The sequence below is a fragment of the Zophobas morio genome, unplaced genomic scaffold (genome assembly GCF_036711695.1).
Source record: "Zophobas morio isolate AGI-343-1 ecotype UQ-CSIRO unplaced genomic scaffold, CSIRO_AGI_Zmor_V1 ptg000014l, whole genome shotgun sequence".
In the NCBI taxonomy this organism is placed as follows: Eukaryota; Metazoa; Arthropoda; class Insecta; order Coleoptera; family Tenebrionidae; genus Zophobas; species Zophobas morio.
The window spans coordinates 1,911,639-1,929,334 of record NW_026972119.1 but is presented as its reverse complement, the minus strand read 5'-3'; the positions used below and the strand labels follow the sequence as shown (position 1 = coordinate 1,929,334).

The window sequence follows — 17,696 nt, the reverse complement described above, 5'->3', positions numbered from 1 at the left end:
CAACATCCATAGTACATTAAAAGTTACTAGAATTTAAAAAATAATTTACGACAATAATTGCTTAAAAATAAATAAAACCAGTCTTTTTTGTGTGATCAATATTTACAAAAGTGAAAAACATGTAGGTGTACTATTTTTAATATAACATGTGTTTTTTTTTTCTCAAAATAGTCCTAAATCCTAGGGACTTTATGCTTGCCGTAGATATTGGCAATACATACATACTTCTTTACGTCGGGTTGGCATTGACGTCTTTCTTTTCACCGAATTTTCCTTGCAGCAAGCATGGGTGAGTGTAGAGAAAATTAGTTTTTTTTTTAAATTGATAAATAGCGCAAAGTAGAGAAACGAAAGTAAATCAAAATTTGTAATTTTTAGTTGTATTTTTATTTACATACTAACAACTAGGTTAACAAAAGTGTCTGCTTCAAACAAACCCGTTGAAATTTTGTAGACGAAACCAGCATTTAAATCTAAACCATCCTATACGTAAATACACGCAAACCGTAATTTTTTTGTAAAAATATCGTAGCTAAATGTATTCGGGAGTTCTCAGCAAAAATATTTTTAAGGTTACTAATTTTGTGTTGTTTTTAGGCAAACCCCGCGGTTTGAGGACGGCAAGAAAACATGTGAACCATCGTCGTGAACAACGATGGGCGGATAAAGATTACAAGAAAGCACATTTAGGAACGCGTTGGAAGGCAAATCCATTTGGAGGTGCATCTCACGCTAAAGGCATTGTGCTTGAAAAAGTGTGAGTATCTGTCAGATATGGTATACATTAAACACATCGCACTAGAAAACCGCTGGGTATCCATTGATACTTTAGGGTGTATTTCGTGCAAAATTAAATTGATGTACTCTGAACCATTGGATAACCATTTTGATTGGTTCTACACTCTGATATGAGTACAACATAATATAATTTTTGTCAATTCTGTGCGCAGAATTTACTTGTGAATGGGTGCTTTTGAATCAATCACAGGAAAATTCTGTGCGGAGAGTTGATGGTGGCGGCAACGAAATTGAATGTAAGTATATTTTAAATGTAAGTTTTATAATACTGTTAAAAGTGTTCAACTGTGGAAGTTCAATTAGATAAAAAAATGTTGTCAGTTAATGGTATGTGCAAACGGAATGGAGATCTACATATAAATGTAAACGAAATGTATTATCACTAAAATGGGCAGATTGCCTTTGTTTCTGTCATCCCATCATGTTGGGAAGTCCTTTTTAATTTTGTTGATCATTCTTTTTTAATTTTTCTCGTTAAGTCAATGCTCTAAATTAGTGTAGATAACATAAGAAACAGTGGCTAATTCCCAACACTATGACGGAAGTTTACTTTTTTGACAGAAAATCTTTAGATTTTGATAATAAACAAATCATTTCAGTTTCACAAACAAATCTTGATTGTATCTGAGTTTCTTAACATCCTGTATTTAGTTTTTAGTCATAGGTGTGTGCCATCAAGGCTTCTGTGCACCAAACGTTTTTCTTCTTCTCATTGCTAACTGAACGTAAATGTCGAACATTTAAATGTTTTCTTTTATTCCTTGTCGATGACGATATTTTGCTTCAAAATTCTTAAGTCATTTTAAAACAAAAACTGTACTTCGTATGCTTTTATATGACTAAAAATAGAGATTTGGTGTGGTTAAATATTAACCATGTTATATGGACGTCAACGACTAAAAATCTCTTAAGTAAATTTCAATTTTTTATGAAAACGAATAGAAAAGATTGTATTCTTTTTTAATATGCCTTAAGTAAAATGTTGATTGTTATTTTTTATCATAAATGAATGGACAATGATTTCTTTCGTCGAAACTTGTTACAATTTTTGCTCTGAAAATTGACGGACTTGTTCAGTTTCGGTCACTTTGGTAGGCACAACCAAGAAAAGGACAATTTACGATCTAGGAATTTTAGTGTTTGTTATCAATAGTTTCCAACATGTTTTTTCGTTGGATTCATTAACGTTGAGTTTATGGTTTCAATGTCCTCCTAGGTTCTTTATCCATTTGATATGATAAATAATCCGTAATTTAGAGTCAGTAATTTACAAATTCTATCACTGTTTTTAAGACTGTAAGGTGGTGGATGTTAGAGTTATAGACTATAAAAATTCGCATTTTTATTTTTATATCTTCGTTGCAGGGGCGTAGAAGCCAAACAGCCGAACTCAGCTATCCGCAAATGTGTAAGAGTTCAGTTAATAAAGAATGGAAAAAAAATCACAGCATTTGTACCGAGAGATGGTTGTTTAAATCATATTGAAGAAAATGACGAAGTTTTAGTGGCAGGCTTTGGTCGGAAAGGTCATGCTGTAGGTGATATCCCTGGAGTTAGATTCAAAGTAAGTCATGGACAGTGAAAGTTTCAATACTTACAGACGTTGTTTTACAGGTTGTGAAAGTTGCTAATGTATCCCTATTAGCTTTGTATAAAGAAAAGAAAGAACGACCCAGGTCATAATTCATTTTTTGTAAACTTTTTTTTACATCTTAAAATAGATGTTTAATTAGATAAACTGTTTTATTATTCTACATCATCAAAAAGAATAACTTTTAAACATATAGGTTCTGAACAGTATTGTTTATCTGAATAAACAGTACTGTTTCATCTGTAACTAGGTTCCAAATGACAACAGATGAAAAGTAGACGATACTATTAAATTATGATTAAACTTAAACCTTTAAAGTCGCTTTCTGAATGTTCAGTGAAAAATGAAGCACTTGACAACGCTAAGTCTTCCTCAACTGAAATGATTAAAACTACTTCAAACCTTCCGTGTCAAACGGTTGTCATCTATTATTATTGTGCAAGTGGGTAAGTTACACATTCAAAAATAAGTTCCTTCAGAACTAAAGGGTTAATCTTATTTGAGGTATTTAAAGCTTGTATCTGAACATAATTGATGCACATCCCAACAACCGTGTTATAAAATTTCCACGCATAAAATAAAAAAGTCGGTTACGGTATGTTGGTTTCATTGCGGTTTCTGAAACAACTGGATGTTAATTTCAGGATAATCTCAAACGCTACAAAACCAAAGTCGTTTGATGTTGTTTACATACTGTTGAGATTATTTTTAAATGTTAAAGTAGTCTGTTGCAACAATCTTTTATAGTGCATTTTAGAAACTATTCAACCAATCACTTTTAATATATGACATACCATCTATCCATCCCCATCAAAAACTTACGAAGTAAATCCTATTTGTTACAATTTAAGCAGCATGTGGGAGAAACTTCAAACTGTGAACTCAGCTTTATTGAACGTAAATTCCAAATAGCATGACCATTTATATTTGATGGATTTACAACACCGGGGCTGGGATTTATAGATACTTAATATTAGAGTCGTAAAATTTTACGAGGATACAAATTTTTTGCTACAATAATACATAATCCATCATCAACAGACAAGTATAAATGAGAAAAAAATTTGAAGGCGGGAAGGTACCTACCCAATAAATAACGGGTGTCTGATTAAAAACCGGGTCAATAGCTGCATTCTAATGTATTCTTTTTTTTTTCGTATGTCGTAGTATTTGTCATCGTGTTCGAGATAGGTAAAATAGTTATGTTAGCGCCGCTTATGATGGGTGTCGCGACTCAAGGTTGAGCCTGTGCTGAGCATTGTATGGTTGGGAATATGAGTAGCGGTGCGAGGTCAGGACTGACAGGAGGCATGTAAGGAAACTACCATGATACCAGACTGGTGGTTGTGGATGCGTCATTTAATATCTGAGATATACTGTGATCTGCTGAGACTGTATGGGATATACTGTGGTATGGGATACGTTGTAGAAAAGGAGCAGCGAATAAAGAATTCGTGACGCTGTGTGTTTCTAAATTTGGGGAAAAACAAGATATTAGTTGTTCATGCTAAACTCAGTTTAAAGATTAGATTCACAACCAAGGGGGGTGGAATTCTTATGCCAAGCTCCTCGTTCACAACAGTCGATATAATAAGCGGTTGACAGCTTTTAAAATTCATTTAGGAAACGAGAAACGACGTACGGAAAAAAACCTGATGACATATTTAATACTCTTGAAGTGCTCTTGACCAGCGGTAGTGTTATGCTTTAAAAGGATGAGCAACCCCAAGCAAACAAGCCCAAAAAATACTATTTGTCCTACCGTTCTCACAGCTTTAAACACAGCGATAATCTAATTTTGAAAACGCACTTGCCCTATTAAAAGATGGATGTACAAAATGACCAGACTACATTTTTAAAATTCTAACCCTTTCTTCTAGATATTAGGGGTCACAGTTTGATGAATTTCAATACGTGTTTGTAATGCCTTTTTTAAAGGAATTCAAAAATCCGGTCTGGTCATTCTGTAGAAGAAGGCTTTGTATATTTTAAGTTAAAATATCTTTTAGATATTTCCGGTAATTACTATAAGAGAGGTGCAGGACAAAACCAATATTTCGCAAATTTTCGATTTACAATGCAATGGGGTGCCTCCTTTACAGGGACATGATGAAATTTTGTAGGTATACCCATCTATTTGTATAGTCTCAGACAAAAGTATATTATACCTAACTTTCCCAAAATTTAAATAATCTTATTATGTGGGCCAGCGTTGGCTCAAGGTCATTTAGAGTTGCTCATCCTCCTAATTTAGACACCCGGTATATTCTACGGTGTCCCTGTGGTGGTGTAGTGGTAGCCGTGGCAGGTAGGTGACATTGGCAACCTGCTGGCACATCCTGAGATTTGTGTGGACCACGGTTGTAGAATAGATAGGTTTGTACACTAATGGCTTGGGATGGCGACGCTTCTTTTCGATCCCTATATCCATGGAAAGGACACATACAGCTAGCGCCTCTACCTTGTCCAGCGGAAATCATTCTAGTTATTTTGGGGATTTTCGTTTACATTGCTTTATGAACAATACAAAATTTGTAAATGACATTTGATCGGAGTCGATAAGTAGGATTTCTTTTATTAATTACATCGGTTATAGACAGATGCCTATAGAGTTCTGTGTCCCTAAAACGTCAAAAACCAGGCGACGCGATCGACAATTGGCGTCGCTAACCAGGGATATGCAAATGTATGCTAGTGTATCAACCTATCTATTCTACAACCGTGGTGTGGACTGTGGCATTTTTATAACCATGACTCCGCGAGACTAGAAGTGAGGTTAAACTGTTGCGAGATAAGATTTATGGTTGCGAGACGGTGGAAAGTGGTTTAAATGAAAGTGAGATTAAGACGAGTTAGAAGGTTGTTGAAAAATTTATTTCTTATTTTGCTAATTAAGTGCAAGAACAGAGTAAGTGACGCGAATAATCTCTTCCAAAATTATAACAGAAAGCAAAATTTAATCTGTCAAAATGTATTCAACTTTCCGCATACTCACATATTATTTAACAATTACCAAAACTTATTTAAGAAATTAGATTGTCACTGTACAAATTTGACCTAAATATCTATTTACTCAGTCACATTTAATTGTTTAGTCCCTTCCAAACTCATTTTTTAGGGTTTACCAGCATTTTAGATTATTATGTATGCTATAGCCTCCTTATTGAAGAAAGTGTTTCTATTAGGCATATTATTTTTCCTCGGCAGCAGTGAAGGTGGGCGTAAGTAGTACATACATATTTGTACAATTTTTGCAATTGTTTTGTTCCAGCAAATAACTTGCACATTCATGATGGTGCAACAACAGCAGAAATTATAGCTGGTGATATTTTTTTTGAAATTATTGAACCTGTAGAGTTAGAGTATACTTACCGCATCAGACCTGCTAAAGATTTTGGAGCACCTTTTGTATGCTTATAGTATGAACTCTTGTTTCATTGGTTTCTTAATTTTATTACTTTTAGAATGAGTCATTTTATATAGAACATGTGCCACTTGTGCCTATTCAACCGAAATTTGGTTGTACAACTCCTAATAATATTGAAGATATTGAAGGAAATGTTGCTTTAATTGAAAGAGGGTAAGTTTATTTAATCATGGATATGGTTACAATAATTAAGTAATTTTATAAATATACAAAGGCTTAGAAAAAGATAACAGGTTTTAAAATTTTATTTCATTAATTTAAGGGGCGGTATATTAAGCCCAAAAATTTATTCCTTCAGCTTAGATAACTTTAATGTTGATTTGTTCCCACTTTCAATATTTTATCATTTTTATTAGATTAATTTTATTGTAGGGAATGTTCATTTAAAATGAAAGCCATAATTGCGGAAAAAGCAGGAGCCCAAGCAGTAATAATCACAGACGTTTCAAAACCAACTGAAGAATATTTTATTGAAATGATTGATGACGATTCAGCCGATGAAGTAAACATTCCGGCAGCATTTTTGATGGGTAAAAATGGAATTATGATAACAACAACTTTACAGCAATTAAAACGATCTTATGCAATTATTAATTTACCTGTAAATTTAACTTTTACACCTGTGCATGAGATGAATCAGCCACCATGGCTGGGTTGGTAATAGTGCCGATTGCCGCCTTTGTTTTTACTTGTAGCAATATTTTGTGATTGTTGTATAACATCTGAAGAAGTTATTGGTTCCTTTAATGCTGCGTTAGTTCTTCTTTTATATATATATATATATATATATATATATATAAATGTTCATTGAGGAGTTATTTAGTGTTAAGTTTTAGAAATTTTTTGCTGGCCCGCCATCTGTAATTAACATACATGCGTTTAGTTACGTTTATAATTTTACAAATGGCAACAGGGAAAAGAGGGGGATTTTAGAATAAGTTACGAAATTTGGACAAATAAAGTAGGATTTGACTTCAGCAAAAACTGAAAGTATATAGTTATTTTTACTTCACAAATATGTGGTTGACCAATTTGACTTTAAAAATTATTTTCCATACATACAAAAATCTGTTCAAAATCAAAATGTTACTTTACAATGTATGCACCATAACATATATACAACTATAATATTCCACATTTCATGGCGCCTTTACAGTTTCTGTGTTACATACAAGAATGGCTTTGAAAAATTGCAAATTATGTGAGAATTTCATTTTAGGGTCAACGAAAATGACCAATATTTTAATATATGTAATATCTTGGTCTTAAAGAACAAAGGTTTTTTTTTGATAAATTTTTATTTGTTGATAAAATCCTTCCACAAAAATAAATACTACAGTATATTTCTTCATTTTAAAGTATTATGTATTTCTGAAGGGTCAACCAAAAAACTGGCCATCGTACATAAATTGAAAAATGTGATTATAGCAAAAAATATATAATTGTTGTGTTATGGAAAATAGAAAAGGTAAAATATGTAAGAATTTTTTTCAGGAGAAACCAAATTCAGCACAATTAGGTATAAAGTTAAATTTATGACTATGATTTATACATCGTACAGGTTCAAGTTGTGATATGTCTAATTTACTGTAAAACGTACCTGAATTTTTGTACCGTACCTTTAAAAAAGTAATCCGCCATACTATTTCATTTGATTAATTTTATCCTATGGTTCTTCCTAATTCATTTGAGCAAAACTGTATTTTCTATGTTAACTTTTCAATGAACAAAATAAAGGAAACGATGTTGCGTGTTCCCTAAGAACGTAAAACATTTTAACATATAAAGGAAATTATACAGCACAATAAGATTAGTCCAGAATTCTACTTCATAAAACAACGAACTGATTAATAATTAAGAATAATATTGAAATTTCTGTGACTTAAGTAATTAATTTCAACTTAAAACTAACATGAAGTGTAATAAGTACTTCTTTGACCAATTTCTTAAACAAAACATGGCCTTTTAGTACATACCCATGTTTGTTAAATGTGTGTATTTACGGTACGGTTCAACAGATTTTCCCATTAGTTAAAAAAATTACGTGGAACTGACCAAAAGAGAATATTCTGTCGAACAGTACTAGGTGTTTTATTTTTTGCCATGAAACTTGCTCATCTCTAGTCACATTGTTGGCAATAAATTTTGTAAACGTTTACTGTTACTGTTGCTCTCGTTTGTAAGTAAAATAATTTATTCAATAAAGTGTATTCAAAGACTTGGAATACTTTTGTATTATTTCTATTGGCCATACAAGTGTACGAGTATATAAACAAAGCGTTACACCAAAGGTGGTCTACATCTTTAGTCACATAACTCGTGAATGATATGTCAAGGCTTTTTAACCAATATTCTTTTTTAGGATTGTTTAAATTTTTAAGAAAAATTATACATTTGTCTAAAATAATGACATAATCCTAAACATTTTACAATATTTTTCGAGAACCCCGAATGTTTAATTTATATATATTTTTACAAACAAGATATTTTCAAAATATTTTGTTAATAGTAAATGTTTCAATAACTTTCAACATGATGTAGTCGCAACGGATACCACAACTACTCCATAATTCGGTCAGGAAACTATAACGGCAATGAAAACAAACATGTTACTTGAAGGTGCACAGAATTATCGTGTACTCCTACATGTAATTAAATATCACAATAAACATACAAAATTTATTTAGTTTTAACAACTATTACTTTAATACTTATTTGTGTTAACTAGCTTTAGGAATATCTTTTGATGAGGTCTGGATTCTATCAACGAATTTTTGGTGTTCAATTTTTCCTAAGCTTTGTCCCATTTTCACGTGGTCTCCTGGTAAAACAGTAAATTGAAAACCAACTGGAGCTTCAAATACCAAAACTATAGTAGAACCCATCCTAAATTCTCCAAACGGGTCTCCTTTTTTCAACTCAACATTGTTACCTAAACAAAAATCTTTACATCGTCCAGTATTTTTAGGGTGATTGGTATGGAGATTTTTGTCACAATAAACTTTCACGGTTCCAACATTAGTAGCACCTGAAGATAAAATTGCAGTAGATTCGTTTATTGTAAAATACATTTGGGCTAACTTACCCACAGCAGCATATGAGAAAAATCCATACTTCCAGGTTCCCAAATAGACTGCGCGTTCGTTTAGACAGAATAACCCAGGCAACCATTTGGCTATTGTAGGTTTCACTGATAAAAGTTGGCCATGAAAATGTCGTCTGAGCGTGGGCTTCCATTCAGCGGGCGAATGAAATCTAATTAAAAAAATAACGTTTATTTCCGCAGAATATTTTCGATACGTTGTTCATATAAGGCATCAAGATTTTCAGCAACTGATAATAATAATAGCCTTACTAAACCCAATATACCGACATCTACAAAGGATTAATAATCTAAGAGTTGCAAACGAAACCAAATGGGAATTTTTTATAACTGACAATATACATATGTATTATTACCTATGAGAGAAATACATTCAACGAAATTGATTCTGATTTTAGCAAGTCAGAAATGTAGAAACAACTTAAACTAATGTGAAACATTAGTCAAACATACAGAATAGTCAGAATATAGTGCCATATAACTATAAAAAAACACTTATTAAACAAAGGACAATTTTGTGATCATTAAACATAAGCTATAAAAAATACTAAAATTTTAAATACTCTACAATTTTTCGCACACAACAGAAAAAAATTTCAAATAATGTAAAATAAGGCTAGATCTGCTACAATTGACGGCAAAAGTAACCAATAACAAATGAATGCCAACTAGGGACAACGCAGCAAATTCCTCATAATGTTTGCTGAAAATCTACAAAAATTTCAAATGTTATGCTGTCCCAGTTACTGCGAATATAAATAGTGAACGTGGAAAAGATAGTAATTTTTGCAGCAGGCACGATATCTTAAAAAGTTTACAAACATGCTTTTCTCAAACTTCAAATAGTAGAAAATATTTTTCGGCCAAATTTAGCTACTGATCACTATAGCAAAGAAACGATTAATGGTACATACATAAAGAATAACATCAACTTAACAAAAAGAAATGAATCCACTGAATATTAGTGAGATGCAAGTGTGGCGACCTATGTGTTTGGTAATCTTAAGCACATAAGCGAAACACAATGAATGCTAGACAACTCGTTGGAATATGCTGTACTGACGAGATCCAACAAGATCGAAACTGCAGTCTGCAGCTTTCCAACGGGTTGTCTAGCCTTCGGTGTGATAAACATTTTGCAATCCACTGAATGTTCTGGAGTCGTGACTAACTGAGCGATTTTAGACTACAATGAAAACAAAATGGGGAAGAGTAGTAAAAAGTGTAAAAAACAGAATGGAAAAATAGAACAATAAATTGCAGAACTAGTGATAGAGAACATCACTTACACTAGTAAAACATTAATATATGTATGTATGTATGTACATATATGCATACTAATTTTAGAACTGCATCAACTAAAAAATACAGTACTGTTTTATTGAAAACTTGATTTTGTCATTGTAAAAATTGTTCTGAAGAGAGCATGTAGATGCACAAGCCCAATCCATTCTTCAAAACATTACATTAGTAAACTACGATTTCGAGGTTTCTCAGTATTGGTTAACAACTATTACGGTCGATTAAGAAAAAAAAAACACGTTCCACTACATAAACGTTTTTCTACTTGTTATTAATGTTTGGGAAATGTGTAAAGTAACTCGAACTTTTTGAAAAACATGTTAAAGGTCATAAAATTCGACATTAAGTTATGCTTTTCTCCCAAAGAAATTCAATATACCACTTGCGCTCAAAACCTAGAAGGTTATTTGAAAAAAAAATCCTACAAATATATTAAAAAAATAATAAAATTATTGAAATTACACATATTTAAATGAGAAATTTTGGTTCACACCGGCAAGGCAAATGCGAAACTGGTGAATATAACACGTTTGGCTTGTATACACATCGCGTTAACTTGATAACCAACTAATAATAAACAGTTATAAAAATTTGTAAAAACTGTAGTTATCCTTTTTTCGATAGTGAAGTACTGTGAACGTTTGCTAGAAAAACAAATGAAGTTTGTAAAGTAACCCAATAGCTATGCTTGCTAGACGATCTTTAGAACTGTTTTCGAATTTCGAAATCTGGTGTCATTAGTACGAAATAAATGACAGACATATTTAAAGTGACTGTATGAACTTCATACCTATGGTAATCTCCTGGAGCTAAGTAAATAACACATTGGTAGAGAGTGTTTTCGCGGTGAGTGTGGTGAAGCAGGGAAACTCTATAATCATTTGAACCATTATTGTTGTTTAACCAAGTATTCGCACCCAAGAAATTTTCCAATGAATATGTTACGCCTTTCACCTAAAAAATAAAATTTCTAATTGTAGCGGTGGAATAACTGAGTACAATTTAAACAAATAAAGGTAAATAATTGTTAAGACTTTTACTATTTAAAATATGTCTTTTAATAACATATGGGTTAAAAGAAATGGTTAAAAAGAGAAAAGTAAACAAGAAGAAAAAAGTTTACCAACAATTCACTACGAACAAAGTACAGATTTAAGTATGTATTCCAAAATTTTATGTCTCTAGATTTTCTACATCTTTATGGTATCAAACATTTTTGGTAAGTTCTTGTTTCTGTGGGTTTGCCCATAGTAATTTACACCACATTAGACATATGGTATTTCACTCTGGTTTACATATTACATTTTCTCTTATATTATGAATTTATGACCTAGGAAACTATAAAATATGCGGGGTTTGTTTCATAAAAAAAAAAACAAGCAAATAAACTACTTTAAACTACCTTTAAACTATGTGGTAATATTTAGACGCGCGCGGTTTTTGAAACATTGTTGCGGAAGTTCAGCAGCCCTTAGCCCTTCCGTACGTGCACCCTCCAGTGGTACCAAAACCCTCCATGGACTCTCCGTTCCGTCGTGCTTGCGTTAATATTGTTTTAGACCATAATTATTTGCACTTATTTCGTAAAGTATTATTAATAATAAAATTTTGAATCTTTTTATGTAATTACGACATAAAACTCAGTTGTAACAATATTAGATTAACAAATCTGATTGTTAAAAATTTAAATAAGTTATTTATTTTTATTTTATTGTTTTTAAAATACGGAGTAACTGCATCACACGAAATTATAACTTTGAAAATAATTTCAAAGTTTTGTTTTGTTGTATTTGAGTAAACAAATCATAAATCATTTTTGTGTGCTGTATTGTTTTTGAAAACTTGTTTGAAATCCTATAACATTTTTGCGATTTCCTGTAGGACGCAAAGAATAATTTTGATTTTAATGGAGTTTAATCTAGTAAAAAATCCGAGTCCAAAAACGTGTAGAACCAGATGCTGTTTATTTTTTTAGGATTTGTTGCAGTACTAGTTGCAACTTGCAACCCATTAGTGCTAGTATCACGAAGAAAGAGACTACTTGTTCGAGAACCCCTTATTTCGACACAATTCACCGCTTATAGTAGGTAAAGAAGTTGTGCTGTGTTGAACGTTATCCTTTTTCTTCTATGCGTTCTTTCTTTCAACTAGCCCAATTCCGCAAACTTCGATTGAATGCAAGAGACTTTTTTACCCTCCTATTATCCAAGAAATACATAATAAAATTTCCACTAGATTGCATTTTAAAGAAATTACTATGTACTGTAACCTCATTTGATATACACCTGTTAAAACTTTTATGACTTAAGCGGCTTAAGCCAAAGCACTCTTATAAGTCAAACTGGCTATTGTAAGCTTTGTTGACCCGAACCGCAAGATTATTACTGCCCATTCTTGGCATAATGTAGCTGTGAACTGAGTTAAGTAATACAATAGCCAGTTTGACTTATAAGGGTGGTTTGGCTTAAGACGCTTAAGTCATAAAAGTTTTAACAGGTGTTTGTCAAATGAGGTTACTTTACTTACTTTGAAAGGCAGAAAAGTTGAAGCACCTGTACATTCCTTTACATCACATCAACATCAACCTATTAATAATCAAAATGGTTCTTTAGAAACTTTTGCGGTGTCCATTATAACACCAAAAAATGTCTTTTTTTTATCTAACGAAATCCCGTACAACAAAATGAGAAACGTCATTTATTTTATGAAAAATAATAATCAGAGTAATGTCTAATATGGCTGTTATAAAAACCGTAAAAAATGTCATCATGATTCCGTAAACAATCAATGGTACTCCAACGAATTCCTATATCACTAAAAACTCGTGCAATCAATCCAATTTATAAGACAAAAGGTCAGAACGATAATATGCATTGTTTTCGCCTCATATGTATCTATTAGAGTTCAAAATTCTATAGTTAGAATGTTGAATTATTTAAAGACAAAGAAGCTACTCCCACTCTATACATTCTCGTGAAGAGTGTCGGAATGCAATAGTGGTGGAGTCTTAAGTAGTGGGATAATAAGGCCTTAGCTTAGTAATCAGTTTGTTCATCCTTGGAGAAACATGGCGTCCTTTTGATCAAATTTTGATGTTGTGGGTTTGTTCAACTTGTGTATTTATATACATATATATTTTTTCCCTATTTACCATGATATCCGTAAGAAAAATCAAATGAACACATGAATTTTCCGCAATTATTTTTTAAATTATGATATTAAAAGCAATAATAATTCAAATTTCAACGCAATTGTAATTAATAGTTATTTATGTACCAAAGACGAAAAACTGTCTATTATAGTTGTGTCTGCAAATTGATAGCCGAGGTTAGCAAGCAGGCGAGACAATAGACAGTTTTTCGCCGCTGAGGTGCATATTACATTTTTTCGTCGACCTTTATGAAAGTAAGCACTCACCTCGTAAATAATTAATTTGACAACAGCAAATGACAGTCTATGATTATGTTTTTATTAAATCGTGGATTTACGAAAATGATCCAATCGCAAAATTTAGGATTTCGTGAAAACTACAAAACCGATTCCTTTGAAATTTTGTATGCTCATTATCAACACGGTAAATCGATAGCAGAATTCATCTGTTTCTTCCCTAAAAAAAATTCATCCCAAAATTTCGATAAGTAAATTTTGATTGTGGTTTAATAATGTATCTGTCCACATTTTTTAAATACGGAATGTTTCAAAAATAAGTGACCTTAATTAAATAAAAAATATATAGTGATTTCCACCGAAAAGTTTATGACACCATACATATAAATTACAATCGGTCCGGTAGTTTTGAAGATTATCTGCCTAATAAAAATCTGAATAGACGGTATACAGACTGAACCACGATACGTAATTTTTATACTCTATGGGCCATGAAATATCGAGAAAACAACGCCCTCCGATAGACTTACTACTTTGCTTACGCTCAGAAGGTAAAAATAAAATTCGCAAAATTAAATTTTATGATTTTTCGAACATTTTGTATGCTATAGAACGTTTATTCCCACAACACCCAAAACACACAAAATATTTGTCGACGTCATTTTATAAGATGTTCGCCTTCACTTTTGCATATTACCTATTTGACCTGTCACTATTACTATGAGTTTGAAGACGTCTTTCGATGTCTGTATATACTAATTACTACCCAACTTCCGTCGTAAATGTCGTCTGTGAAAAATACTAAGAGTATCTATTATCCCTTAATTGTGCAAAAAATGAAAAAGTTTATTTTCCAGATATCCAGTGTATTATTAATTTTTTATTATACACGATAAAGGAAAGAAGGTCACAGCGTGATTTTATTTCTTCTTATACCTTACAGATTCTTTAAAAAATAGCTTAATAACTTACAGTTAAGTTAAACTCTAAACTCAATATTTCAATAGATAATAATTTACAAAATGTTGAGATATTTTTGTAATAGTTTCAGACAGGTCATTCGATTGTAAATATTTTCATTTAGACTGAAACCAGACAGTCTACATTCATATAAACATCAGAATACACTGAACACGTTTATATAAAAAAATATGATGTCAACTAATCGTTGGAATGGTAAACAGCATAATATATAAACATGCTGATAACAGAATCATGAAGCAAAAAAAAACAGCAATTAAAGACAACATGCAAATTTCCAGATGAATTTAGTTTATGGCAGATTGATAATATGAGATTATATCGAAAAAGGACATACTTGTTCAACTTGATTGGTATGGACCGTGCCAAAGTGCAAAATTGTGCCATCACATGGTGAAACCAAGTCACTTGCGTGGTCGATTGCCCGAATTCCATTTTTCAATGGCCTGGCAAAGAAATCCGCCAGGCTTGGATAATACCTTAAATCCTCATGTAAAGCTTCCGACAATTTAACACCAAAAGTGTTAGCATACAAACCATATATAAAAGGTCGTAAAAACTCCGGAAGCTGGATGTCTGTAAAGTTAAAGAAGCAGTTTGTGTTTATTTAATAATAATCAATAATAACATATAACAACAAAATACCTGCAATCCATCCCCAACAACGCGATACTGTTCGCAAAGGTAACATGCAATAACAGTTGATTTCCCATTCATTGGCAAGACGTTCTGCTGATTTTTTTCGATACGAACGCCATTGCATGACAGCGATTAGACAAATTCCTACTGGAACGAATCTAGTGAAAATTCCCTTCCACTCAAATTGATCTACATATATAAAAAAAGTAAATATTAATTTTACCAGCAGTTTCAATAAATGATGATAATGACTAATGAAGTTCCAACATAATATGTGGAGTTTGCAGACCTTTAGAAATTACAAGTTCATTAATATAATGAATGGTCCATACAATTATTTCGATGAGATGTGGAAGCATGTTGTTAATGTGGCGTGTGTAGAACAAATGAATTATTTCTTAGTGTCTTTATCGTATTTATAAATTTCATAAAGGTTATCTTTTGACCTTCCTGTTTATTGGTTATTTCTAATGCTTACCAGAATTTCGCTCATTTTTTGATAAATCTCTTTTGGGAACTAAATTAACAGATTTTACATTTTTTCTTATGTGCCAGTTTGATGAATTAATCCAATTTTTGTATACACTAGTGCGTTGATAAAGTCTGAAAAGAAATAAACACATTATTATAAAAAATATCCCCGAGATATGTTTGATTTTAAATTTCCAGAAGAAGCAAGGTTAAAACATCATGTTTTTTTTTAAGACATTCGCAATAGAAATATTATTGTGAATGAAACATTTCAGTGAATGAACAGTTAAGAGATGTCTGTTTTTTGAAAATATTCTTTTTTAATTAAATGTTCAACAATGCAGTAACATATTTATAACAAAAACTGAAAGAAAGTAATTTTTGTAAATTTTTAGGCACTTGAATTTGCAAGTTTTTTTTTAATGTACTTTAGAGTGTTAAATTTTATGCCTAGTGTGATTTTTTGTGTATTTTCGAGTGTTTAGTTTTACGTCTACTTTTATTCCCAATCGTTTGACTTTATTATTAGAAATGGTCCATATTGACATATTCAGTTGTTAGGCCACTACACTTACTGAAATAGACGAATTATTTTATAACATGCGTCTATTTGAAATGGTAGACAGTAAGACTTTTCTTTCTATTTGTATAATTTAAATAAAAGTATACAATTCTTTTTGAGGAGTCTTATTTTTTTTGTTTTCTCACTCTAAGTGGTTTTAATCAATTTGAAATCTATTGCGAGAGTTAGAAGGCTATGAGTTAGTCTTAGTTTTACACCATCCGTCATTTAATCCTACTAAAACAGAAAACAGGACATTTTATAATGTTTGTACGACTATTAACCAAACAACCTGCAGTTTATTGAAACTAGCCGTTTCAGTTTTTTTTAATATGCAAGTTCTATCAGGTTATAGAGAAAAAAAAAAGAATAGCCAAATGCTTTTAATGTAATTTGGGGTTTTTCTTTTGTTAAGTTTGTGAAAATTGTTTCTTTTAATTTTTAAAAAGATCATTTGTACGACTATTCGTAAATAGTGGAAAAAAATTATGTGGTACAATGAAATTAATTTTTTTTGGCATAAAACGGTTACAACGTATTTTAAAATGTTTGTACGACACGGTTTGTCTTAAATATATGTGTTCATTCTCATTGCATTGCTTGAAACTACTGCCGCGGAATGTATGTCCATATTAATTTTATAAATAAAAACAGCGATAAAATTATTACGCACAAGCAGAGATTCAGCATATGTAGATAGATATAATTATTTTTCTTTAAATTTAGCGAAGTATATAAAATGAAGTGTCAGAAGTCGACATTAATTTATTTTTCTGATAAAGGTTATTTTAAGTATAGTTGACTGTACATATTGTACAATCTGCACAAAAAATATGCAATAACTTTAATTCAAAATTCGAAATGAAAATTAATTAGTGGTAGATGTTGATTGCATATTGTTTTAAAAAATTGGTCTAAAGAGTTTAGACAGTACTTCCCTCGCTGTCGGAAACTTGACGACTGCATGCCTATTGTATTTTTTTCTCATTACATTTTTGTAGTGGGAATTTAAAAAAAATTGCGATGACGTCATCAACATTTTTGCAAGGACACGTATATCAGTTGGGATAGATGTAGTGTAATACTAAGAATAAAATTATTGTATTCCCAAATTTTCGGGAAAATGAATTGGGTCGTTTTGAATATTGATTTGTTATAATCAATAAAATAACGAAACAATTTACTCACGTATACGGCGCCGGTGTGTAATATGTAGAGAGCGGATTTCTGTCGGGCTAGGCAAGGCCAAACTCGGTACGGCTCGTACGGGATGCGAATTCATTGCGGTTACGGACTGCACTTCGTTTATTTGAGATTAGAATAACGCTGTTTCGTTGCACTCTGCTGTTAATTCCCGTTCTCATTTACTTAGCCGTTTGATTAATAAATCGTTAATTATATTTCTGGAATTAGTACCGATTAAATTCAGTGATTA

General features: G+C 31.7%; 3 protein-coding genes across 7 annotated transcripts in view; 2 read left to right on the top strand and 1 right to left on the bottom strand.

The window, feature by feature from the left end:
* The first annotated feature begins 182 nt into the window (after positions 1-182).
* LOC135129142 (small ribosomal subunit protein uS12) lies at positions 183-2,536 on the top strand. The gene is made up of 4 exons (XM_064056236.1): positions 183-289; positions 598-757; positions 2,164-2,362; positions 2,413-2,536. Exons 1-4 carry the CDS (start codon positions 286-288, stop codon positions 2,479-2,481), a joined length of 432 nt encoding a protein of 143 aa, XP_063912306.1. The 5' UTR covers positions 183-285; the 3' UTR covers positions 2,482-2,536.
* A 2,240-nt stretch (positions 2,537-4,776) lies between these two features.
* LOC135129136 (PRADC1-like protein) lies at positions 4,777-8,041 on the top strand. Of its 2 annotated transcripts, XM_064056221.1 has the most exons (5): positions 4,777-5,297; positions 5,508-5,610; positions 5,661-5,797; positions 5,854-5,969; positions 6,189-8,041. In XM_064056221.1, exons 2-5 carry the CDS (start codon positions 5,532-5,534, stop codon positions 6,475-6,477), a joined length of 621 nt encoding a protein of 206 aa, XP_063912291.1. In that variant the 5' UTR covers positions 4,777-5,297; positions 5,508-5,531; the 3' UTR covers positions 6,478-8,041. The 2 variants fall into 2 exon arrangements, with proteins under 2 accessions (XP_063912291.1, XP_063912290.1); XM_064056220.1 differs by having other exon boundaries at positions 4,778-5,610.
* A 384-nt stretch (positions 8,042-8,425) lies between these two features.
* The window catches only part of LOC135129135 (phosphatidylserine decarboxylase proenzyme, mitochondrial), a 32,063-nt gene continuing 22,792 nt past the window's right edge, over positions 8,426-17,696 (bottom strand). The window contains exons 2-7 of one of the 4 annotated variants that reach the window (XM_064056216.1): positions 15,707-15,831; positions 15,235-15,417; positions 14,927-15,165; positions 11,012-11,175; positions 8,902-9,071; positions 8,426-8,844 (exon numbers count right to left, since the gene is read on the bottom strand). In XM_064056216.1, the coding sequence (XP_063912286.1) occupies positions 8,537-8,844; positions 8,902-9,071; positions 11,012-11,175; positions 14,927-15,165; positions 15,235-15,417; positions 15,707-15,831 (1,189 nt within the window). In that variant the 3' untranslated portion in view covers positions 8,426-8,536. Of the gene's footprint in view, positions 8,845-8,901; positions 9,072-11,011; positions 11,176-14,926; positions 15,166-15,234; positions 15,418-15,451; positions 15,670-15,706; positions 15,832-17,696 lie in introns of those variants that run through there. The other 3 variants (XM_064056217.1, XM_064056218.1, XM_064056219.1) reach the window with 3 other exon arrangements.